Raw genomic sequence first — 23,997 nt, forward strand, 5'->3', positions numbered from 1 at the left:
AAGCAGTGGTATCAACGCAGAGTACTTACAGAATTAATTTTTATTTCATATATTACCTGAGTTTGCATATGGGCATAAAGCAATGGTTTTCTCATAAATCCCATTCCACATACCAAACAAGCAGTGGTATCAACGCAGAGTACTAATCTATGTGCATTTCTGTTATCCCTACTATTAAAAGCTTTACCACAGACCTGAAAAGATACATTTACATTAAGCATTCAGAATACAAGAATGAAATACAAAAAAAAAATCGTTTTAACAATAATTCGAAAAGATATACTTCGCAAAGATATGGTTTCTCGCCCGTATGTATGCGCCTGTGTTTCTTGAAATGTTCAGGATAGACGAACGTAGCTGTACATACATCGCATTTGTACGGTCTTTCACCAGTATGGGCTGCTTTTATATGATAATCTAACAATCTTCTTCTTTTGAAACCTTTTTGACATTTGTCGCATTTATAACGTTTATCGTTATAATGCGTTGCTCGCTTATGGGATTGTAAATTCGATCTCTGACTGAACACAAAAATAACAATCTTAACTATCGTTTTTTGAATAATTAATTTAACTATAGAGAACTGTATTGCTATAAATCCATTTTGCTGAAACTCACCTAAATGTTGCTCCGCAGAACTCGCACTGATATGGTTTCTCACCTGTATGGGTTCGCTCATGATCACGTATTTCTGCTTTACGTGCAAACGCTTTGCCACATATTCTGCAAATGTAGGGTTTATATCCAGTATGTACTATATTGTGTACTTCCAAATTGTGAGGTGAGCCAAAAGCCTTGCCTTTAATTTTTAAAAAGAGATATTACTGTATGAATAAGAAAATGTTTAAATAAATGTTTAAATAAAAGATAACTTGTGAGTGTTGATATATAAGACATTAATTCATCGAAAATATGAAAAATATAATCTTCCATCATATGAAATGTATTAATCTTACCGCATTGATGACATACATGTTCCTTTATACCATTATGCGTTCGTTCATGTTGATTCAAATTTTGCTGGTTCAAAAATGTTTTATTGCATTGAGTGCACTCGAATGGACGAGGTCGTACTTCATGTGTTTTTATGTGCGCTTTATATGTATACTTGGATGTAAAATCTTTATTACATGTTTCGCATATATATGGACGTACACCCATGTGTGTATTCATATGTTCTTCCAATAAATTTTTTGAACTGAAGCAGAGATAATGATTTTACACATTTCACATTTTATTTATCTTATTATTTTACTTTATTTTCTTTGTGTAGTATACATTATACCTGTATCTCTTTCCACATATATCACAGGGCCAAGACTTTACTTGTGGATAATGTATTCTTTTATGAATTCGGAATAATCGTAAATTGCTAAATATTCTATTACATATCTCACATTGAAAATCTCCTTCTTCCTTTGCAACATGATCATCTAGATGTAAGGAAAGTTCATTTCTTTTTCTAAAATCCTGCCCACATACATCGCAAATATACAAACGAGTATCATGTACATCTTTCATATGTGCTATGATAGTTTTAGCATCTGCTATAACTTTTTCCTTTTCATCAGTACATAATAAACAACTGTACGAAGAGTCATCTCTAAGTACAATCTGAAAAAGATATATATCAATATAATATGACCATAATTTTATGACCTGCTTTCAGAAAATAAATTGTTTTGCGCATACTTGTTCCTGAATAGGTTCTACTTTTATATTAATTTTGTTCTTTTTCAATTTCTTTTTATAATTTTGTATTGTGACTGGTTCATTTGAATCGTTTAATTCTTCAACTTCCAATGAAATTTCTTCTGAATTTACAAGAAATTCTTCTTCTTCTGGCATATTATCTGGTATATAATCCTTATCAGAGAGCATTTGCATATCCTATGAACATTAGTACAATATATAGAATATTATATGGCATATATATAGTAATTAATTAATTTTTATTAAGCTTTATGTTGTATTTTTCACCTCTGTTTCACCAGTATTTTGGCTTTCTGTATTGTCTATGTAATCATGATCATTATATTCTTCTTCATTATGAAATATGTTAGGCAATTTCTTTACTGTCCTTTTATAATTGTTAAATAACTCAAGCTTGATTTCTGTTAATCTAGTTTCAAGTTCATCCACCTATATAAATTATAAAAAAATTGTAATAAAATTTTTCAACAAATTAACTGTATCAACAAAACTACAAGTGCAATGCTTTACCTCAGTGAATAATTTAAAACATTTTTTACAAATGACAAGGGAATGAACAGACTCCTCATTAACATCTGTTTCTAAAACGGTTGCTATAATGTCAGCAAGTGGCTTCTCCGATGTAGTAGAATCATTGAAGATGCGAACACTATTTCTAGTGGATACTCCAACTTTACTATTACACACTAAGCAATGTGTACAATCCTTATCAGAATCAGCTGTCATTTTCCTGCTATAATTTATAATTTATCTTTTGTTAGTAATACTAGGTTTAAATGTATAACTTGTGTGTGTGTGTGTGTGTAAAAATTTTATTTTGTCATTTTTTAAAATGTGAAACTTTCAAATATAAAAAAATAAGATTTCACACGAATTTAATAAAAGTATTTAAAAGTCTAATAAAAGTATATACTCTCTCTGATTGTTACATTATTTAAAATCTAGTTGTAGCAACGAAATTTTCTTGTAATCGCATATATTTCTATATAAGATGGGATTTTTATTATAAATTCAACATGCATAAACGAAAATTTTTAATATTTAAAATTGTAATTCATCCCAATATTTACAATTACAAATCGCCAATTGTCTTAAATACGAGTCATAAATATTTATAAATTAATTATGTTCGAGGGCCAGGCGAGTCATGACGCTCGTCTTTGACGTCGACGTTGACGTCGACGTCGACGTGTATGCTATATTGTATGTACCGCGACTCTAGCGCTAAATATGGCTCTTCCATTTCCTTCAATTGGCGTATTTACACTTGGTATGTCGAACAGTGCACGACTCCCAGAATCTCGAACAATTACATTTAGCGCTAGACGCGATGCTACGAGATATTGTAAAGTTTGTTGGCATGCTTGAATAATCGCGAGATGATCGGCAGCGTTGTTTGATTCGGCGCTAAACTTGGCTGTTTCATCTGCCATAAAGTTTACATCGAATATGATTCTCGCCAAGGATATTCAGCGCGAGAGAAGAGATGCAGAGAGCTGGATATTCGACAGCCACATATATATCGCCAAATGCATCACGTGAACACGCGTGCCGCGCGAAACGCACGGGTGAGACGCACGCAGAGCGAGAGGCACATATAACGATAACAAGACGCAAAAAGTTGCCAGCACTGACTTGAAATTTTCGTTCCACGAATGCGGACGATTGGCAGCGAGTGAGAAACAGCAAAGCAGTCCTGGTGACAGCGTTCAAGCCTGTGCGACACTCGGAGCTCTCCCGGTCCGAAAATGGCGACGTACAGTCGGACTTTGACGGCCGTTTATTCGGTGGCCCTACGTTTTCACTCTCCAGCAGCTGCCGCTGCAGAAAGAATCCGGGATATTACATATGTCGTGAAAGGTTGCAACGCGTGTAGCGCGCCCTCTGCCGGAACGCGTCGTTAAAGGAACGCCACGTTCCTACTCGATTGTACGCAGCGGCAATGCGTTGAATGGAATAATATCATCAGGAGCATGTTGATTCTCGCACAGCGATAACAAGGCGGATAGTTGAAAGTATCCTCTTCGTTAAAATACAAGGACTACAGGAAAGAAAATATATATATATATATAAAGAGAAGTTGATTCGTTCTTTTTGTATTAAGAGTATAGAGATGTCATATATCTTTTACAAATTGCTCTGATGGTAATACTATATGTTTATTTATGTCTGCATAATTTTAGATCCGTTCTTTGTAACATTAATTTTATACTCTCTGTAACCAAAATAAAATGTATAATTGAAAGAAAGAGAAAAGAAAAAGTACAAAGAATATAAATGACAAGAATAGATTTAAAAATAATTCTCAGTTTATTCAAACAGTTAAATGAAAATAAGTTGATTTCTGATATCTGTGCTTCATCAAAATTGATAAAAAAAATTACTTGTGATATATTAAATAGTATTATATATATATATTTTTTTTTTTTTTTTTTTTTTTTTTTTGCATAGATCCCTTATAATAGATGAATTATCTACAATCCCTTTGAGATTATTAATGGTTAAATTTTCAAAATATATATATAGGTTTAATAAAAGATATGTTTAATAAAAATATTATATGAAGATAGAGATATATTTGTAATCTTTTTTATTTTTGCTATAACCTACATATATTATAACCTTCCTCTAAAATATATACATTTTATTCTACGCGAATCATTCATTGACTCACTGGGTTAATTAATTCGTATCATTTAAATCCGATTAAATTGTCCGAATGTCTAGTTTCACATTGATTAAAACTTTATTTGACATGATATTCCTTTTATATTGTATTTCAGGAAGCAACACGAATTATTAAATAATCTCGGTTAATCCAGATTATTGGCGCGATCAAGAAGCTGTAACTTTGGATATCGTCGTACGAATTGTAAATTCGCGTGAAACTCTCGTTTGGCGATCATTGGTCGTGGTATAATATCAATCGAGGTATAATCACCTTTGCTCAAATGAACAAAAATGACTCGATGAGTAGATATGGGCCTCTCGTCGGCGCAATTGACGAGGGCACGAGCAGTGCTAGGTTTCTGGTACGAGATATTTTTTTTGTACTGTGCCAATAATTACAATAATAAGCACGCATGAGCTTACGAAATCTGTCAGAATTTCTGAACCATATAATATATATTGACAATATCTATCACAAATCAATTGTATAATGAATATAAGTTGGACATTATCTTAATGTTAAAGTTTGAAATAACAATAGCAGTGCCTCTCTTATCTAGATTATGATTTAATGATATAGAATTATAATGTAAACTCTTTATGCTTGCTTGCATAATTAATTTCTTTGTTGTTGATTTGTATTATTAATGCATTAATGCATTTTTAATATAAGATTGTAAATATATGTATATATACATTTTTCCTTCTATACAATAATACAGGTTTTTGCAGCAAATACAGCAGAAGTCTTAACATACCATCAAATCTCGATATCGCAGATATGCCCAAAAGAGGGATGGGTTGAACAAGATGCTTTAGAAATATTAAAAGCAGTTAAGGAATGCCTCAAACAAACTGTATACAATTTAAGACAACTCACGATAGATCCAGCTGATATAGTTGCAATTGGTATAACAAACCAGAGAGAAACTACAGTTGTATGGGATTCTGTCACAGGAAAGCCACTTTACAATGCCATAGGTAAAGTTGCATTATTACAAATATTATATAGACCAGATATTTCCTGTTTGCAATAATTTATGATTTATCAATCTTGACGATTATAGTATGGATGGACATGAGAACCACATTGATTGTGGACGACATATTAAAGGGTATACGTAATAGAAATAAAAATTACTTGAAGCCACTTTGTGGCTTGCCAATTAGCCCCTACTTTAGTGCATTAAAATTGAAATGGTTATTGGAAAATGTACCTCAGGTTCAAGAAGCACTGATTGCAAAACGCCTTATGTTTGGCACCATTGATTCCTGGCTAATTTGGGTTTGTTTACAAAAAAATTATAATATAAAAATCTTATATTAATATATTATTTTTGAATGGCATGTCAATTTTGTAATTAGAATTTGACTGGTGGTGCTAATGGTGGTGTTCATAGTACTGATGTTACAAACGCTTCAAGAACAATGTTAATGAATATTGTGACACTGCAGTGGGATCCTACTCTATTATCATTTTTCAAAATACCTGTTGAGATTTTACCTGAAATACGAAGTTCCTCTGAGATTTATGGTTATATACACGATGAATTGCTACAAGGTGTTCCTATATCTGGGGTAATCACTTGTACTATTTAATTATTTGTGATGTAAAATATTAAATAATGCAATTTCAAATGAAGTTTTCAAGAATGATGATAATGTAATATTTTATTCTAAAATATTACACATTTTATTTCGTTCTAAAATTTTAAATGTGAAATGTTTGCTAGAAAAGATTTAATTCTAAAATAAAATTTCTTTATTTTAGTGCTTAGGTGATCAACAATCAGCTTTAGTAGGTCAAATGTGTCTACAACAAGGACAGGCAAAAAGTACTTATGGTACTGGTTGCTTTCTTCTTTACAATACCGGCACAGCTGTAAGAAATATTTTATTGCATTGTTACAATATTACAAAAATTTTTAAGTATACATAGTTGAATAGGATTGTATCGGATGTTTCAGATTGTGGATTCATCTCACGGTTTATTAACAACAGTTGCTTATCAATTAGGACCACATGCTTCTCCAATATATGCTCTTGAAGGGTCTGTTGCTATCGCAGGTGCTGTTATACAATGGCTGAAAGATAATCTTGGAATACTGACTGATGTAAAAGACTGTGAAACTATTGTCGAACAAATCTCAATGGACAATCGTATTGTCTTTGTTCCAGCATTTGCTGGGCTATACGCTCCATATTGGAGAAAAGATGCGCGAAGGTTTATCAATTTTATCAATATAGGAACATTTTAGCTTTAAAACGCAACATCTAAGTTTTTATAAATTGTTTCAGTATCATATGTGGTATCAGCGAAGATACTAATAGCGTACATATTATAAAGGCAGCTCTACAAGCAGTATGCTTTCAGACAAGAGACATTTTGGAAGCTATGAAAGAAGATACTGGCTTGGTGTTATCGAAACTGTTAGTCGATGGTGCGATGACCACTAATGATTTATTAATGCAGATGCAAGCCGATATCTGTGGAATTCCCGTAGGTAAGTAGGACATTGGATATATAATAATTTATATATATATATATATATATATATATATATATAAATGGATTATGTAAAAAATAGTAAATTAATTTATAATAAGAAATTAATAAACAAATGTATGTGCAATTTCATAAGTTAGGCCACTGATGTGTGAAACTACTGCACTTGGAGTTGCAATTGCTGCGGGAAGCGCAGAAGGAATACGCAAATGGGACGTGAAGATTGATGCCGCCGTTCCCAGCGATATTTTCTTGCCATCAATAACTGAAAATGGTGATTATGACACAATTTTTTTTTTATTTTATTAAATATTAAAATTTCTTTATAGAGATTAACTGAATATATTTGTTTTAGAACGTGATATTTTATATTCTCAGTGGAAAATGGCTATTGATAGGAGTTTAGGTTGGGAATTATTTCCAGAAACAGATGGTAAGTAATGAATATTAGCAATGATTATTGTTATAAGTGATTTCTGATGGCAAATATTTTTATTACAGATGATACAAAAGATATACATAAAGCAACTGCGCCTGGTGTATTTATAATTACCTCTATAATAGTGCTTATGGTTGCTAAGTACAGATCTACTTTATAATGATTCGTATATGTAGTGTTGTCTACTACATATTTCATTTAAGCAAGACATATTCAGTGGAACTGAAATTTAAAGCATGACATATTATTTTATATCCATGTAAATATAGTATTTATTATTAATTTTAAAAAAAGTCGAGAATAAAAAGTACCAGCTCCATATAAAAATGTCATCAAATAATTGCAAACATTCTTAGTCTGTTTTAATGGCATTAATAGTTTCTTTAAAATATTACATGAATTTTATAGCTTCACATTTTAAATCTGTCTTTTCGCATTATCTTGAACATTAGTGTCTTCAGGTTTCTCATTTTTTTGAAAGATTGCTGGAATAATTGGTACTATATGTTTATCGAATACTTTGGATTTCTTACTTGGTGGTATTGCAGGTACTATTCCCTGTGATAATATATAAAATACGATCAAGCACAATTCATGAGACTCTCATATAGTTTTATCAATTAATTCTTACAATGTATCTGCCACTAATCGATGTTTGAGCGACGACGGATGTCTCTAGCCAGGCATCATTTCTTATATTGTTGATGCGCAATCGTACCGATTGGGGTACTAATATACGGCTAATAAGAGATCGGCATGATTCAGATACTTTAGGAAGTTTATGGAACGCCACTTTGTTTTGCACTTGCTAAAAAAAAGAAAGGACTACATTTTAAAGGGAGATAAACATATGAAATACATGGTAATTTATAAATAATTTAGGTAAAAAATGGTAACAAATTATCTCTTTTAATTTCCGTTGCATAGATTTATTATTTTTGCTTATATTCTATATTAATATTTAAATTTTATTCGTGACGTGATCAAATTAAAAAAAAATATGATAATTTTTGTATGGAAATGCATTACACACATTTATGTGACGAAAGAGGTATACACGAAAAAATTGGAATCGATCTGGTGTACATTGAGTATACCCGGTATTGGCATATACCTGGGTACCTTTAGTAGTTGCGCGTGATTTGAATCATCGAATGGCAGCCGACCGTACACCATAGTATAAAGTACCACTCCCATGGACCATATGTCGGAGAGTTGAGGCTGGTATGGGATACCTCGTAGAATTTCGGGTGATGCGTAAGCATAACTGCCACAGTAGGTTGTACTGAGGATACACTCACCATTCTTCGGTTTCATTTGGCCTCGCGCAAATCCAAAGTCCGACAATTTAATATTGAAATAATGATCCATAAGCAAATTCTCACATTTTATATCTCTATAAAGGTTCCCCCCAAAAAATTATCGTGAAATATCAGGACATATTGCCGACACAAGCTTAACAAACATAATTTTTTTTACATTAAATTTATTTATTTTTTACTTTCTTACCTGTGGACTATGCCATGTTCATGGCAATAATTAATAGCTTCCAAGAGTTGCCGGAACCACTTGCGGCTACGCAGCTCATCGATGTAAATATCGCGACGTATTATGTCGAGCAAACTGCCATTCTGTGCATATTCCATAATAATGTACACCCTGCAAAAAAGCAGAACGATTTTTAAAAAAATGGACAAAAATTCATAATTCGATTTCACATAATAAATTCCTGTAAATCGCTTTTAATACGATTATTCTCGTTTAGATCATTTTACAAATGTTATAGAAGAATCGATAATGAAATATTGGATACATAAACCAACCGATGAGTAGTTTCTATGGCTTGCAAGAAGCGAATTAGATTGGGATGTTTTAATCCTTTGACCACTTCGATCTCACGAGGTAGAAATTTCGTAAGGTGGTCTTCGGGTGCTTGGAATTTCGAAACTATCTTCACTGCCACATGACAATCATGCCGATTGGACTTTGCGATCTAACAATAAGTAAAAAGTATTTAAAATTAAAAAGAAATTTAATATTTAGAAAAAAGGAAATGAAATAAGCTTAGAGTACATTACTTTGACTGTGGCATATGATCCAGCTCCTATAGTCTTCCCGAGAATATAACCGTGCGACTCGAGAACCGTCAATTTCTTTTCTGATTTCTCGTCATCCTTTTTGTCATCTATCGATTTCATGCCGAGCATTCGTTCGTTTGATGTACATTTTATGACCGGTATCATCGCCATTTTCGGCGAAGATAAGGTTTTTGGCTGCAAGAAAGAAAAGATGATTAGAATAAGTTAATAAAAATTAATAAAACTTAATAAAAATTTATTCTAATGTATATATTGTATGTCTAATATTATTTTTTTATAAAAACTAGTTTCTTATAATTTATTAGAATTTATTAGAATTTATTGTAATGGATTTAGGATACAAACCTCGATAATTTCTTCATATTACTCCGAATAAATTTTTATTTAAGGAATGATTTATTTTACTTGTATTGGACAAATGCATGTTTTCATTTCTTGAAATGACAGATTTAATTTGATTTTGATATACGTGAACAAAGATTTTGAATTTTTAATGTGTAAGGAAAAATAAATAACATGTAACAACTGAAATGTGAGAAGTATCGGCGATCGAAATTATAATGTAATCGATAAAGTCGATATATTCGATATATTCATATTCGAAATGAAACGGATACAAACGAATATTAAACAGATACCGAAATTGAGTCATCAACTTATACGAGATAATATTAAGGAAATCACTAATATGTTGATGACGTGTCATTTTTATTAATTATATCTAAAAATCCGTAGATAATTACTTGCTTGACTTGGCTCGAATTGACGATTTTAATGTATATTTTCAACATTACATAATAAGATAAAAAAGGATATAGTTCCAAAACAAATCTTTTAAACATTCTTAGCAGTGTTGCTTAAACTGTTTTCGTCCAAGTACATAACAATATTTTCTTTCAAAGAGATAGCACAGTATCAATAAATTGACCGTAGAGTAACATTGTCTAAAGTAAAGTTTTAAAAGTAGAATTTTTAAATAATACTGAGAGAGATACATATATATCCCCTATATATATATAGCATTCTTTGTTATATCGAAAAACATATATAAAATACTTTAATAGATATTATTTTATTCAATAACTAATAAAAATGGAAATGGAAATACAACAAAACAAACTGAACGATTCTGTTCCTCTTCACGAAAATAATCTGCGTACAGCAAAATGTTGGCGTTGTCACGAAGGTATATACGTATTTATTTTCTTTTCTTTATGAAATAAGAAAGGTATCCATATACATATATATATATACACGATGAAACTTTTAAGATCTACACAACAAATTTTGTATTGTAATCAAATATTGCATATATAAATTTGTTTATACTAGATATAGATAAGGAAAAAATCATACGCCTTTGTCTGTGTGCAGATGTTACACAATTTGTGCACGTTGAATGTTTAGAAAAGTCGGTAAACGTCACAAGTATTTATCATTGCAGAATTTGTGATTCTTCCTTGCCATTAAAACGAAAGAATAAACCATTAATAAAGGTGAATTTTGATAGAGCTGAAAGTGTGTTTAAAGAAAATAGTAAAAGAAATGAAAAAAAAAAAAATATATAAAAAAATTATACTAAAATAGATGTCTTATCAATAAAATGTTTAATGAAATGTTTTGTTAAATGCTTCATATGATGTTAATTTTTTAACAGTGGTACACAAACATAACTGCATTACTAAACATGTTAAAGGGAAGCTGTGGACCTATCTTTAAAATGCTTATTTTGATACTATTCAAGTTTACTTTAATTATTCTAATTGGTTATTTAATTGCATCCCTTGATGTATCAAAGATTGGAAAATTCATACCACTTTTAATGGTCGTCCTCGTCCTTGTAGCTATACTTATGTGTCCCATTTTTCATGAAATACGCATGATGATTACCTGGATTATGAGGTATGTCGAAATTAATTAATTATACATAACTATGCTCAGCTTTTTACATTCTTTTTTTCATTGAACAATAAAATAATTTATACATTAAATGGAAGATATTTTAATTGTGATTATGAGAAAAAAACTTATTAATTATAATTGTGTTAAAATATAGTATATAGTATATTTTCTAGTATATAGTGAAATAAATTATTTATTTTACTTTTTATCTATCTGCAGCGTCCGTGAATATTGTCGAAAATGGTGTGAAAGTAATCAAGAAATAAAATTGGACACAGGATTTGCATATCAGCGCATAAATGAAGAAATAGTATAATTGCAATTTTATTATTTTATATTTTGATGCTATAAAACATAATCACGAATGCTATGAACAAATGATAAAAGAGGAATTGCTTTTACAATTACATTTATAATATTTCATATATATTGACAATTAAATTAATTTAATTAAAAATTAAGAAACTGGATATATTCAGGAATGTAGAAAATACACTATAATAAAACACAAAATTATACAATTTATAAAATTTTTCTTTGTGTATAAACGAAAGAGAAATGCCATCTATTATATTTTCAGAAATATAAATGCGACACATCTAATGCAAAATCAATTTACAAAATATTTCTTGACTATTTTTCTGAACATAAAGAAAAATTATTTTTTTACATATTTTTATAATTATATAATATACAATATACATATACACACACACACATAATTATTTTCTTCTTAATAAAATAAACTAAGGATATTAATATTAAATAAAATAACGGAAATATATTTTCTATTTATCAAACATTAATGATATAATAAAATTACCGTAACGTAACATTGATACTCTCGTTTTTATTTATAAGTTGAATGACAGTTTAAATTAATTCTATGAAACTGAGATATTTAATTTCAATTTTATAAAAATCAATTTCTTATAACTTATTACAATTTTCTAACACATTATTTCTTAAAATCAAATAAATTCAATTTATTTTCAATTTCTACTTAAACGATACATTATACTTTTATTACATTAAACATATGCGTATTATTTATTCATTATACATATACATATAAAGTTTTAATTTTATTCTGATTTTTATTAATAGAGATTTTTAATTTTCTGTATATGTATTTATTAATCAAATTTAACAATAATAAGTTTGTACATCAATACCTGCGCCTTGGCTTTTATTTGGCAATTTTCTCATTTATTTGTTAGTACTCTGAGCCTATTGCTGTTATTATATATATTTTGTATATATATATATTGAAGGGCAAGCTCTCGTCTATAATGATTAAAATGTAAGAAAGTGTGTGTGCTTCTTCAACGACAACTCTTTTAAGTTTGTATATATTTTTGAAATAAATACTTAACAAAAAAAGTTCAATATACATAAAAATAAAAGAAGTTTCTAGAATCTTAAGGCTTCAAGGTCTTAAGTATATGTATTTTAAGCAGTTGTTTTTACTAGAAAGGTTAATGTAAATAAATCGAAACACACACACAGCATTAAAAATAGCAGCATCAAATTATAGTATACAACATATATATATTAGTGACGATGCAAAAAGTAAAATTTATAAAATTTTGGGTTAATATATTATGACTCTGCATGATTGCAACAAAAGTTTACCTATAGCTATATTATTCAATAAATTAATAATATAATTAAAAATGAGAGAATTTGAATTGATCGATATGTGGAGCCGTGTGCAAGAGGAGAGATTTCTATGTCAGTTACGGCTTCATGCTGGCGTTGCAATGAGGGTATGCAGGTTTTTTTTACGAGATAATTTGGATAATAAAAATTCTTTTTATAAAGATACTTATGGAATAAAATTTTGAAATCTGTGTTCCCATACAGATACAGCACTGAAGCTTGCAACAACATTGCTGCAACATTGTAATATTGCATATATTGCAGTTTAATGTTGCAGAAATATTGCAAAGACATTATTTTACAATATAACTTTAGCAATGTTACAGCAACATTCCGAAAATATTACAAAAAAAGTATTCAATAATCGCTAGTTCATTCATTTACCACTATGCGGCGCATGTTGCGCTATCTATTCCGCATTTAATTTTTAGTCATGATGATTATATAAAGTTTACAAAGAGCGGCTATAGTAAGATTAAAAAGATATAATAACCATTTTTGTTAATTTAAATCGTATGATATGACCCCGATACAGGGGCTCAGACATTGGACTAAGAATTCTTTTAATAGTTTCCATTCTTATATAAAATCCAAAATTTGATAATAATTTTCTGATATGCAAGATACTTCAGATTTTAATAAATAAATTTTAAGATTATATAAAGACAAAAGAGATGTGAAAAAACTCGTTATATGCGTAAATTCACCACAATCTTTTTGCATCCGGATATCTGAATATTTCGGATACAAAGAAATTGTGAATTTACACAATTGCAAATTGAGTTTTTTCTTATTTCTCTTAGATATTCTCTGTCACTGAAGGAAGTCGAATGTGTACTGAAAAATTTACATTTCATAATTTCGTTATTATTATAATACAGAAAATCTATATACGCGCTAGATCCTGACTCTTATAGGCCTAATTTCTTATTATTTTTTTCATATGTTAAGGATATTATGTCGATAAATATACATAAAGTATTATTGCATATATATTTTATATTGTTATGTTGCTGCAATATTATATTGCAATATTTCTGTAGGCGGACATTTTACTGTTGCTGCAATATCATAACAACGTGGCAGCAACATTTCGCAATGTTTCTGCAATATTGCAATCACGCAGAAAAATGTTGCTGCAATATTGCAATCTTGCGGTGCTGTATGGGAACAGGCACTCGTGTCTTACATATTGTATATTTGCGTTCATTCTGTTATCTATTATATCCAACTATTATTATTGATCATCATACAAAATATTTAATTGCATGTACAATTTTAACTACAATTTAAACATATATATGCATATATGCAGGGTTGGGAAAGTTACTTTATAAAAGTAACTCGTTACCGTTACCGTCATTTTTTCTAAAAAGTAACTCGTTACCGTTACTCGTTACCAATTTTAAAAAGTAACTCGTTACCGTTACAGTTACTAAAAAGTAACGAGTCGTTACAATTTCCGTTACTTTTTTACAATACAAACTAATAAATTATTTTCCATAAGAAAAACTTTTAAAAAATTGTAAGCAAGATTTCATTCAAGGTTTATTACAAAATAAATGATTAAATTTTATCGAAATTCTTTATTAATTTTTAATAAAATTTGTTGCTCCATAGTATCATCATTTAAATGCCCTCTTTGTGGTGTTAATACAGGGCCACCGATGCTAAACATTCTTTCTACAGATGCACTGCTTGGTAAAGCTGTCTGTATTATATTTAATAAAAAGTTTTTTAAGTTTTGGATAGTCGTTTAACATTTCTATATTACAATTATTTGATTTTAAAAACCGTTGCAATTCTTCTTGTTCAGATTCATTTTGCACCGTTTTTTGCTCAAAAATGAAAAAATCATCGTGATCGTCAGATTTTCCAGCTTTTGAAGAATTTTCAGTTGATCGGATTCCCAATAAATCCTCCAAATAATTTTCAGCACGTTTTCTTTTTTCTCCGGTTAACCAGTTTAACTTAAATTTTGGATGTAAACATGCTGCTATTATTAATTCTTTTGTTTCAAATATTGTAAGAAATCTAAAATCAAATATAGTAAATTAAACGACATTGTTTGTTTTATTGAAATTAATACTTTTGTAATTCACGGTTTCCCACGAGAGGTCTCTACTATTTCTCCTGTCGACCCTTAATAAAAGCAATAAAAGTATCTCGTCAGTGTCATCGGTCACACATCCACACTCACAAATACACAATCTAGATGGCGGCACTGAATGAAGCTTGTGTTCCATGGAAAACGCTGAACTAAAATGGCTGTTTTCTAGATTATTTATATTGTCTATGCTTTCTAGTGGTGTTCTTCTTGTAGAATCGTCGCTTCGCCGCTATCCGACTCTCTTTCAGTGAGAGTTTGTCATCATATCATCTACAATCTTTATTTATAATCAAATAATAAAGTAAGATATAATATAGAAACACTTGCATATTATTTAAATAGCCAATGGCGGACGTTTTGGACATTGATAATGCCGAGGAATTCGAAGTCGATGATGAAGGAGATCGTAAGTCTCGTTTCTCTTTGTGGGTGTTTTGCATTAATTTCAGTATCTCAATTTCATAACCTCATCTTCTAACTCTTCGATTTTTTTGTATTTTACTATTATATATTTATCTATTGATAATACAATATTTTTATAAGTTGAATAGCATAATATTTCTCTCTCACTGAATGTTAAGTTAATATATAACTGTTTAAAATTATATTGATGGCAAGTTTTCTCTCAATCTCAGCTGAATACATCAGATAACAAATATTTATAGGAAGAGATGTTATAGCAATATTCAAATTATAATAGAATAGACTTTTAATTACTTTGATATGCTTTCAGAGGGTATTGCCCGTCTTAAGGAGAAGGCAAAGAGAAGAAAAGGTAGAGGCCATGGTGCGGAATTAGTATCAACAAGAGATGATGTTGGCCATTATGAGTCTATGAATATTGTCGAGGAAGATGATAATGAGCCTGGACCTCAAAGATGTAAGAATATTTTCTTTATGTTTTCCTTATAATTCTTTATATGTTCTTTATAATGTTTAAATCATGAAACTGTTACAATATACTCTTATTCTTTTCAGCTGTGGAAGGATGGATTTTATTCATAAATTCAGTGCATGAAGAAGCACAAGAGGATGATATTCAAGATAAATTCTCTGAATTTGGTCAAATTAAAAACTTGCATTTAAATTTAGATAGACGAACAGGATTTTTGAAGGGTTATGCACTGGTGGAATATGAAACATTTAAGGAAGCACAAGCTGCAAAAGAGGCTCTGAATGGTACAGAGATCTTAGGTCAGGCTATTTCTGTCGATTGGTGTTTCGTGAAAGGGCCCAAAAAGTAAATAATATTATGTAGCTATTTTGAGATTTTTAAACTAATATGATAGTTTAAGATAGTATATATATTAATATTTGATATATTTATTTTTACAGAATCAGAAAAAGAAGTCACAGGAGGCGATGAGCATATCTTATGTAAAATATGTATCCATTAAGTTTTAAAAAACTTCATACAAACATAAATAATCAATAAATAAAAAATTATACATATATATGTATATATATAAAATCAATCATATATAAGAAATTCATACAATATATAAGAATTCATACAAATATTTTACTTCCATTTTCCTTTCATCTCTTCTAAAAAAAATTTTTAGTTTCATACATTCTTAAATATTACGAATTTCTGTAATGTAAAGCATATATAGAGAGATGTTTAAATACTAAATTAATCATTAAAATTTTATTTTTATAATGGTGTGGTATCGTGTAACATTCAATAAAAATTTCAATTGATAAATTTGATTTCTCAACCCACATTGCGAAATAATAATTAAATAGTACATGTACTTTCTTGTACAAACAAATTTTAAAATAATTGTGTGTGTGAACAATAATATATATATTTGTTAAAAAATCTAGAAGTTTAAGACTTGAGACAAGATTTATTCTCCTCTCTTTTTCTACTATATTTATTATACAAAAGTTAGCTTAATAAATAAATGATCTGTTGTGACAGGGCATAATAATTAAGCATAATAATTCAGATTTGCTTTCTTTTTCGCTTGGACTTCATTGATAGCTTCCATCAAATCTTCATGAGTCACTTCTGTTGCATTGCGTCGTAATGCTATCATACCCTGTAAACACATCACATCTTAATCATTTTGACGAGTTATATGTATAGAAAAGCTCGAGTTGATATAAGTCATAAGTCAATTAATTGGACTATTATTAGATGGCATATTATTAACAGCTATTACGAAATAATTAAAAATAATAATTATTCACTGAATAAAACTGATATATTTGTAGATATAAATGGAAAAAAAAATTTTACTTTATTTAATTTTGGATTTTAAAGAATAAATCTTTTTTATCGCATGAATAACTCATTGTATTGCCTCATTTATACTATTACTATGATTAGACTTAAACATAAAGAGACTTACTGCTTCTACGCAAACAGCTTTGCATTGTGCTCCATTAAAATCATCCGTTGATCTGGATAATTCCTCGAAATTCACATCGGGCGACATATTCATTTTGCGTGAATGAATTTGCATAATGCGCGCTCTGGCTTCCTCGTTGGGATGTGGGAACTCGATTTTTCTATCCAAGCGTCCAGATCTTAATAAGGCTGGATCTAAAATATCCACTCTATTCGTGGCGGCGATTACTTTGATGTCAGCGGTCGAGCTAAAACCATCTAATTGATTCAATAACTCTAACATAGTACGCTGTACCTCCCTGTCACCTGCTTTCTCTGAATCGAAACGCTTTGTGCCAATAGCATCTAGCTCATCGATGAATATTATTGCCGGTGCTTTCTCCTTGGCCAACGAGAACGCGTCTCTGACTAATTTTGCGCCATCACCAATAAACATCTGTACTAATTGCGGACCGGCAAGTTTTAGAAAAGTAGATTTTGTTTGGGCAGCACAGGCTCTAGCTAGCAAAGTCTTCCCAGTTCCAGGTGGACCATAGAGTAGAACGCCCTTAGGCGGCTGTATTCCTAGGTTTTCGAATTTTTCCTTATGCGTCATGGGCAATACAACGGCTTCGATTAATTCCTGAATTTGTTTGTCCAGTCCACCGATATCAGAGTACTGTTCTGTAGGTCTTTCATCTACTTCCATGGCTTTAACTCTGGCATCGTATTCAGCCGGCAGAGTCTCCAGCACAAGGTAACTATCCTTGTTCACGCCCACCAAATCACCTGGCTTCAGCGATTCGGCGTCAACCAGACCGATCACAGGTAGAAAGTATGTCTGACGGGTCGATGTCTTTATAACTGCGCACTTGCCCTTTCTCTGCGCATCTAAATCGACTACCGCCCCATCTTCCTCCCCCATATCCTGCGGGTCGACATCTAACAATTCGATGACGTTGGACACTAGGTATGGTAGGGTCTTGTTTACCTTGATCTTTTCTGTGTTTTCCTTGATCTTATCATTCTGTGCCTGGAGTTCATGCGAAATTCGCATCACTTCGCTCTTCATTATCTTGATTTCGTTATCCAGAAGTCGCGTACGTGATACAATTTCGTCTGTGGACATTCGCAGGACATCTTCTCCCAGTGTCTCCTATGAAACAAGGATCCATGATCTTTTGTACAAAGTTCTTTTTTATAAAAGTTGTTAAATATTATGTGTGCCAGAAATATGTTTTTATATACTTTATATATATATTTTAGAAAATTAAAAATGGAAACAAAGTTATTTCGGCAACAATATTTTATATAATCACTGTACACAAGAGAAGCAAATATGTTTCCAAACATGCAATATTTACAGCACAAATTTTCATTATTAATATATTCAATCCTAACTTCCAAAAATACTGTTTTATCTAGTTGGTGTACTTCTATGATCCATAGTGAACTTAAAGCAATGCAATATTTTATTTACATTAATCAAATTAAATTAATATCATGCTTTTTGTTCTTTATAGTTTTAGAAATATAACACATTAATATAATTTTGATGACAGAAAACAAATGAAAACGTAATGTGTTTCTTTTTGTAACATGACTAAAGCCTGTAGGATGGAAGAATTTAATAATTTATTGCCATTGCAATAAATCCTTAGACTCAGTTATACTGAAAAAGCATAAATAGAATAAAGAAGCAGAAGATAGAAAATGAAAATGTTAATCAATTTGCGTTAATTATTAGCAAATATAGCACGATATCGTATGTGTATATATGCTCGTCATTCAGTGCCATAACCTATAAAACACAGTATTGATGAATACTAAATAATTAACTCTCTTGAAACTATTTAGAAAAAAAAAAAAAAAAAAATTTACCTCGCCATCTTCCCAAATAGATTTATCCTCGAGCGTAGCCATTTGAAAACTCTTCGATTAATATTTTCTAACTTATTGTTCTAAACTCTTTCAAGGGATCCTGAAACGATAGCCGTGCAGCCGTGTCCAGTGTCCCGGATTCCCCGGAATAGCGCTCTCATCTGGAACGTAAAATTGTCGGTAATACCGATAGGTAAAAACAGTGCGATATCATGACCGGAAATAAGTTGGCGCTGGAAGTGCATATTTTTTAATAATTAATAGCTCAAACGATTGCTCCTTAATTGCTCTGTCAGAATCCACAATTGCTCCCCTTTTAAAATTAATAGTTTTTGAAATATTTACAAAAAACGTAAAATTTATTATTTTTACTTAAAAACATATTTCCAATAGTTTTCTGCAACTATATCCAGCATGAAACGATTACTCTTCAATTACTCCATATTGCTCCATCATTATTTTCATGATTTATTGCATTTTTTATCGAAAATTAACAAATTAATCATTTTCCAAGCGACGCCGTCGCCACCTATCGGCCGCCTATCGGAACTATATAGCTCAGCCAACGGCGAGAATATTCAAACATAATATAACATAAAAATATACACTTCCAGCTTATTTCCGATGATAACATGATTATCACATGATTGTCATCGACTAATTGCTGTTTGGCAACGTTAGTATAGTATAGCTCAATGACAGTAGGTGGCAGTATATGAATCTGGCTCAATTCTTACCATTTTATGATATATGATGAGACTTGTCACTTGTTATCATTCTCTGATATGATCTATATTCTCTGATATATCAATTGATGTCGTTATCAAATAGGCAGCGGTCGGGAAGACGCTAGAAATACTTCGAGGCGTTGCATTAACCAATCAGAATAAAGAAATCTTTATTCTTTGTGTCCTGATTGGCCAATCAAACGCTTCAAACCATTTCTAGCGTCTTCTCGACCGCAGGCATAATGTATTACACTTGTGGTTATGCGTTATTTTGTTGAGTGACAGCTGTAAAATGATGAAAAGAGAAGGCGGATCGCGGATCTTCCACTTTCCACTTTGAAAATGGTATAAAGGATGCATGAAATTCTCTTTGCAATAAATATGAGTGACAGAAAATTTGAGCCACAACAGTGGAATTGGCACAAATAATTTGAGAATTTTATGGATAATTATATATATAAATATGTGTCCTGCACTTTTGGAAAACGAAATGCGATGCTTGGGGGGCATGACTTTTTTCGCACAAAGTCATCCAGTGGAAGTATGTGGCAGTAATGGTCTGCCACTTACGCCAAACTCTATAACTATTTATGGGAAATCACAGTTTTTAAAGACCATTTACCATCCTCATCTCTCTCCTTATCTCGATATAATTAGAAGCAAGCATGGTTAGTTTTAATAATATAATTTTATAAATCTATTTATGCGCATACTGTATATATAATTATCTTTATGCATTTGTAGAGAGAATAGTGGTTGTCGCAGAATACAGCGGAGATCCATTAAGCACTAAACATGATCTAAGTACAGAAGAGATTATTAAGATATCCTTTCAATGTCTTTTAGCATTAAAACATATGAATGAACTAGATCTGATATATAGACATTTAAGTCCAGATAATATTCTGATTAAGAAAAATGGTGATGTACAGTTATACAATTATGGATTATATTATATGACAGATGGTGGAAAGAATGTATCCTTTCCAATTGGGTATTTTAAAATATTCTTCTTTATCCATATAACTTAACTTTTAAATGCTTGACAAAATTTCAAACAATATTTTTTTATTAGTTCTCCAAAGTATACGGCACCAGAAGTATTTTTAAATCCTAGTCCAAGTGGTGTTAAGGTAGATTCATGGTCGCTGGGAATGATTATAGCGGAACAATTATTGGGACAATCCATTTGGTCTGGTGTGAAATTGTCTCAGTGTTTAAGGAAAGTTCTGAGCTTAATATTATGTGATACCAGTATATTCGAACGTCTTGCCAGGGAAAATAATTGTTTCCATGTTTATGAAGTATGAATCCATTTTCTCTCTAATAGTACAATTATAGTACAATTACAGTCTAATATTATATATTTCTTTATATCATGCAGAAACTATCAAAAGAGTTAAAGGAATTTGTAGATTCATGTCTACAAATTCATCCTATTAAACGTAAAACTCCAGAAGAATTATTGGAATTGCCCATATTCACAGAATATTTAATGAGAAATGCACAGGAGAAGGAAGAAAATCTTTATAAAAATGTTATTGTTAGAAAAATGGATGAGTTGTATTATTTATGGCAGTTGGCTGGTGGAGATATTACTGTGGATTTAAAAAAGCAGGGTCTCATTAGATCAACACCACCCATTTTATCTATCCCGAAGTAATTATTAGATATATATTTGTTTAGATAATAATAATTATATATATATGCATATATATATATATATATATATATATATATATATATATATATATATTGAAACAAAATTTAATAGGACTTCAAGTAATATTGAACTTGTTTTTAGCTTGGTCATATTACTGGGCCAAATGTTTGGACAAAGGGATACTGCTAGCCTACTCGATGTAAGAATCGTAAAAGTTCCTATGGAGACTCTTCGTCAGCGTTTAGCTCATATTCCATACATAGCAAATTTTCCTTGGTTAACAAATCAGTCAGTATATACATTTATTTTCATTCAATCCTGTACTTATTTCGATATTATAGAATTATTATAAATATATTATATTGCAGAATGCAGGTTCAGGCGCAGGAAGACTTAACGAACGCTGCATCCCAGTTGCCGTTAATTATAAGAGAACGCGACACGGAATATCAGTTTTACAGACTAGTCCTGTTTGACAGACTCTTACAAGTATATCCGCTCACTCAGGAGGCAATTATTGAAGAAGCACACAAGGATATACCACCTCCAGCAAGGGGAGCAATATGGGCGGCTTTGCTCAGTGTCACTGGCAACATAAAGAAACGTTACGATATGATCGACAAAGAGACACCCACTCACACTGATCGGCAGGTACAACAGCTGTATATAAAAAAATTATACTCAGTATATAAGTGTATCTTATTGATGATTTGTTAGATAGAGGTGGATATACCGAGATGTCATCAATATAGTGAATTACTGTCCTCTGGTGCTGGGCACGAACGATTGCAGAGATTACTAAAGGCGTGGGTCAGGAATAATCCGCATTATGTTTATTGGCAAGGGCTCGATTCATTGACAGCGCCTTTTCTTTATCTAAATTTTAATAACGAAGGTATGATTATCCGATACGCGTAATTATGATTCATTAATTTATTGCGCCATTTATATTTTAGCCCGAGCATTCGCATGTCTCTCTGCTTTTATACCGAAATATCTTCACAAGTTCTTCTTAAAAGACAACTCGGCAGTGATACAGGAATACCTGGGCAAGTTTTCCCAAATTATTGCATTTCACGATCCCCAATTAGCGAATCATCTAAAATCCATAAACTTTGTACCAGAACTCTTTGCGATACCCTGGTTCCTAACAATGTTTTCACGTAAGTTTCACTGTTTATACTATCCTTTTGTATTATTAATCGTCGATGCTAAAAATTATTAATATTTTAGATGTATTTCCATTGCATAAGATATTACATCTGTGGGATAAACTATTGCTGGGCGACTCATCATTTCCTCTTTTAGTAGGATTAGCGATATTGAAGCAATTGAGAGACTCTTTATTAATGTCGGGTTTCAATGAATGCATTCTCCTGTTCTCCGATTTGCCCGAGATTGATATAGAACTGTGTGTTAAAGATTCCATGATGATGTACCAAAACATACCTGCTAGCATCACATATAGAAAACACCAATATAATACAACAAAGGTACAATAACAATATCACCAATATATTTTAATTTGCTACATATTATAAAACTCTGATTGATTTACAGAATGCAAACTGGATTGAACCAGAAATGGGAACTGAAAAAATGCCGAGAATAAATGTAGAGGATTTTTTAAATCTCTACAACAACTCGCCCAACAAAATTATAGCGGTCGATGTACGTAGCAATATACAGTGAGTATTTTTACGAACTAATAACAATTCTATTTAATTAAAGATTTTTATTTTTCAAACTGATAATTTTTAACAGGTTTGAAAGAGGCGCTATTCTGGGCAGCATTAATATTCCATTTACGAGTGTGCAGTTGTCTCAAACTCATATCGAAACACTCGGACCGCATGCAAAACCGTTGATGGATAATAAAAATAGTGTTGTTGTAATTATTGGACCGCACGATCAAAATAATGCGCTGGTAAGTAATCATATAAGAGAGAATTATGAAAAGAAATTTACTGCAACATATATTCTGCAACAGTTTGCAGATTTCCTAGTAAAATGCAATGTCGTGGGAGTTTGCTCTCTGCAAGGCGGAATTAACGCATTACGATCCAAATCTCCGAATATTATAGTACCTGCACGCTAATTGAATTACATAATTACATTACTGTATATAAAAAATACTCAGATTTATTCGATAAAATATAATTGATATTATATTGCCCTGTAAAACATGTATGTATGTACAAGAGCTGTATACTTTTGTTATAAAACGATTCATTGTATATCTCGTAGTGTATATATATCTTTCATGTGCTGTAAAGTATGTCTGGT

General features: G+C 30.9%; 7 protein-coding genes across 11 annotated transcripts; 4 read left to right on the forward strand and 3 right to left on the reverse strand.

The window, feature by feature from the left end:
* Positions 1-459: 459 nt before the first annotated feature.
* On the reverse strand, positions 460-3,583 carry LOC138940726 (zinc finger protein 664). The gene is made up of 8 exons (XM_070309867.1): positions 2,925-3,583; positions 2,224-2,446; positions 1,981-2,142; positions 1,693-1,890; positions 1,286-1,614; positions 957-1,198; positions 619-799; positions 460-546 (listed from the first exon to the last, which is right to left on the reverse strand). Exons 1-8 carry the CDS (start codon positions 2,954-2,956, stop codon positions 543-545), a joined length of 1,371 nt encoding a protein of 456 aa, XP_070165968.1. The 5' UTR covers positions 2,957-3,583; the 3' UTR covers positions 460-542.
* Positions 2,855-9,602, forward strand: LOC138940724 (glycerol kinase 3). Of its 2 annotated transcripts, XM_070309864.1 has the most exons (12): positions 2,859-3,858; positions 4,497-4,745; positions 5,106-5,364; positions 5,451-5,668; positions 5,749-5,961; positions 6,155-6,265; positions 6,351-6,607; positions 6,682-6,887; positions 7,026-7,163; positions 7,245-7,322; positions 7,391-7,587; positions 7,877-9,602. In XM_070309864.1, the coding sequence occupies exons 2-11, from the start codon at positions 4,665-4,667 to the stop codon at positions 7,486-7,488; spliced, it is 1,659 nt and encodes a 552-aa protein (XP_070165965.1). In that variant the 5' UTR covers positions 2,859-3,858; positions 4,497-4,664; the 3' UTR covers positions 7,489-7,587; positions 7,877-9,602. The 2 variants fall into 2 exon arrangements, with proteins under 2 accessions (XP_070165966.1, XP_070165965.1); XM_070309865.1 differs by lacking the exons at positions 7,245-7,322; positions 7,391-7,587; positions 7,877-9,602 and having other exon boundaries at positions 2,855-3,858; positions 7,030-7,117.
* LOC138940727 (testis-specific serine/threonine-protein kinase 3) lies at positions 7,746-9,577 on the reverse strand. Its single transcript, XM_070309869.1, has 6 exons — positions 9,407-9,577; positions 9,152-9,321; positions 8,838-8,987; positions 8,451-8,724; positions 7,960-8,136; positions 7,746-7,886 (listed from the first exon to the last, which is right to left on the reverse strand). The coding sequence occupies exons 1-6, from the start codon at positions 9,575-9,577 to the stop codon at positions 7,746-7,748; spliced, it is 1,083 nt and encodes a 360-aa protein (XP_070165970.1).
* Positions 9,603-10,519: 917 nt separating the features above from the next.
* LOC138940796 (uncharacterized) lies at positions 10,520-11,645 on the forward strand. Its single transcript, XM_070310010.1, has 4 exons — positions 10,520-10,613; positions 10,760-10,923; positions 11,085-11,329; positions 11,549-11,645. The coding sequence occupies exons 1-4, from the start codon at positions 10,520-10,522 to the stop codon at positions 11,643-11,645; spliced, it is 600 nt and encodes a 199-aa protein (XP_070166111.1).
* Positions 11,646-15,285: 3,640 nt separating this feature from the next.
* Positions 15,286-16,711, forward strand: Tsu (40S ribosomal protein S12 homolog tsunagi). Its single transcript, XM_070309780.1, has 4 exons — positions 15,286-15,507; positions 15,835-15,981; positions 16,080-16,341; positions 16,437-16,711. The coding sequence occupies exons 1-4, from the start codon at positions 15,447-15,449 to the stop codon at positions 16,465-16,467; spliced, it is 501 nt and encodes a 166-aa protein (XP_070165881.1). The 5' UTR covers positions 15,286-15,446; the 3' UTR covers positions 16,468-16,711.
* Positions 16,640-19,491, reverse strand: Rpt5 (26S proteasome regulatory subunit Rpt5). Its single transcript, XM_070309779.1, has 3 exons — positions 19,321-19,491; positions 17,462-18,595; positions 16,640-17,149 (listed from the first exon to the last, which is right to left on the reverse strand). Exons 1-3 carry the CDS (start codon positions 19,360-19,362, stop codon positions 17,039-17,041), a joined length of 1,287 nt encoding a protein of 428 aa, XP_070165880.1. The 5' UTR covers positions 19,363-19,491; the 3' UTR covers positions 16,640-17,038.
* A 797-nt stretch (positions 19,492-20,288) lies between these two features.
* LOC138940441 (TBC domain-containing protein kinase-like protein) lies at positions 20,289-23,911 on the forward strand. 4 transcript variants are annotated; one of them, XM_070309333.1, is made up of 12 exons: positions 20,290-20,716; positions 20,793-21,042; positions 21,124-21,352; positions 21,433-21,707; positions 21,853-21,999; positions 22,080-22,362; positions 22,429-22,606; positions 22,668-22,874; positions 22,945-23,204; positions 23,272-23,399; positions 23,476-23,638; positions 23,702-23,911. In XM_070309333.1, exons 1-12 carry the CDS (start codon positions 20,512-20,514, stop codon positions 23,807-23,809), a joined length of 2,433 nt encoding a protein of 810 aa, XP_070165434.1. In that variant the 5' UTR covers positions 20,290-20,511; the 3' UTR covers positions 23,810-23,911. The 4 variants fall into 4 exon arrangements, with proteins under 4 accessions (XP_070165437.1, XP_070165434.1, XP_070165435.1 ...); XM_070309334.1 differs by having other exon boundaries at positions 23,020-23,204; XM_070309335.1 differs by having other exon boundaries at positions 23,023-23,204.
* The last annotated feature ends 86 nt before the right edge of the window (positions 23,912-23,997 follow it).

The sequence above is a fragment of the Polyergus mexicanus genome, unplaced genomic scaffold (assembly GCF_030449975.1).
Source record: "Polyergus mexicanus isolate NDT 795.1 unplaced genomic scaffold, iyPolMexi1.0 SCAF_17, whole genome shotgun sequence".
Taxonomy (NCBI): domain Eukaryota; kingdom Metazoa; phylum Arthropoda; class Insecta; order Hymenoptera; family Formicidae; genus Polyergus; species Polyergus mexicanus.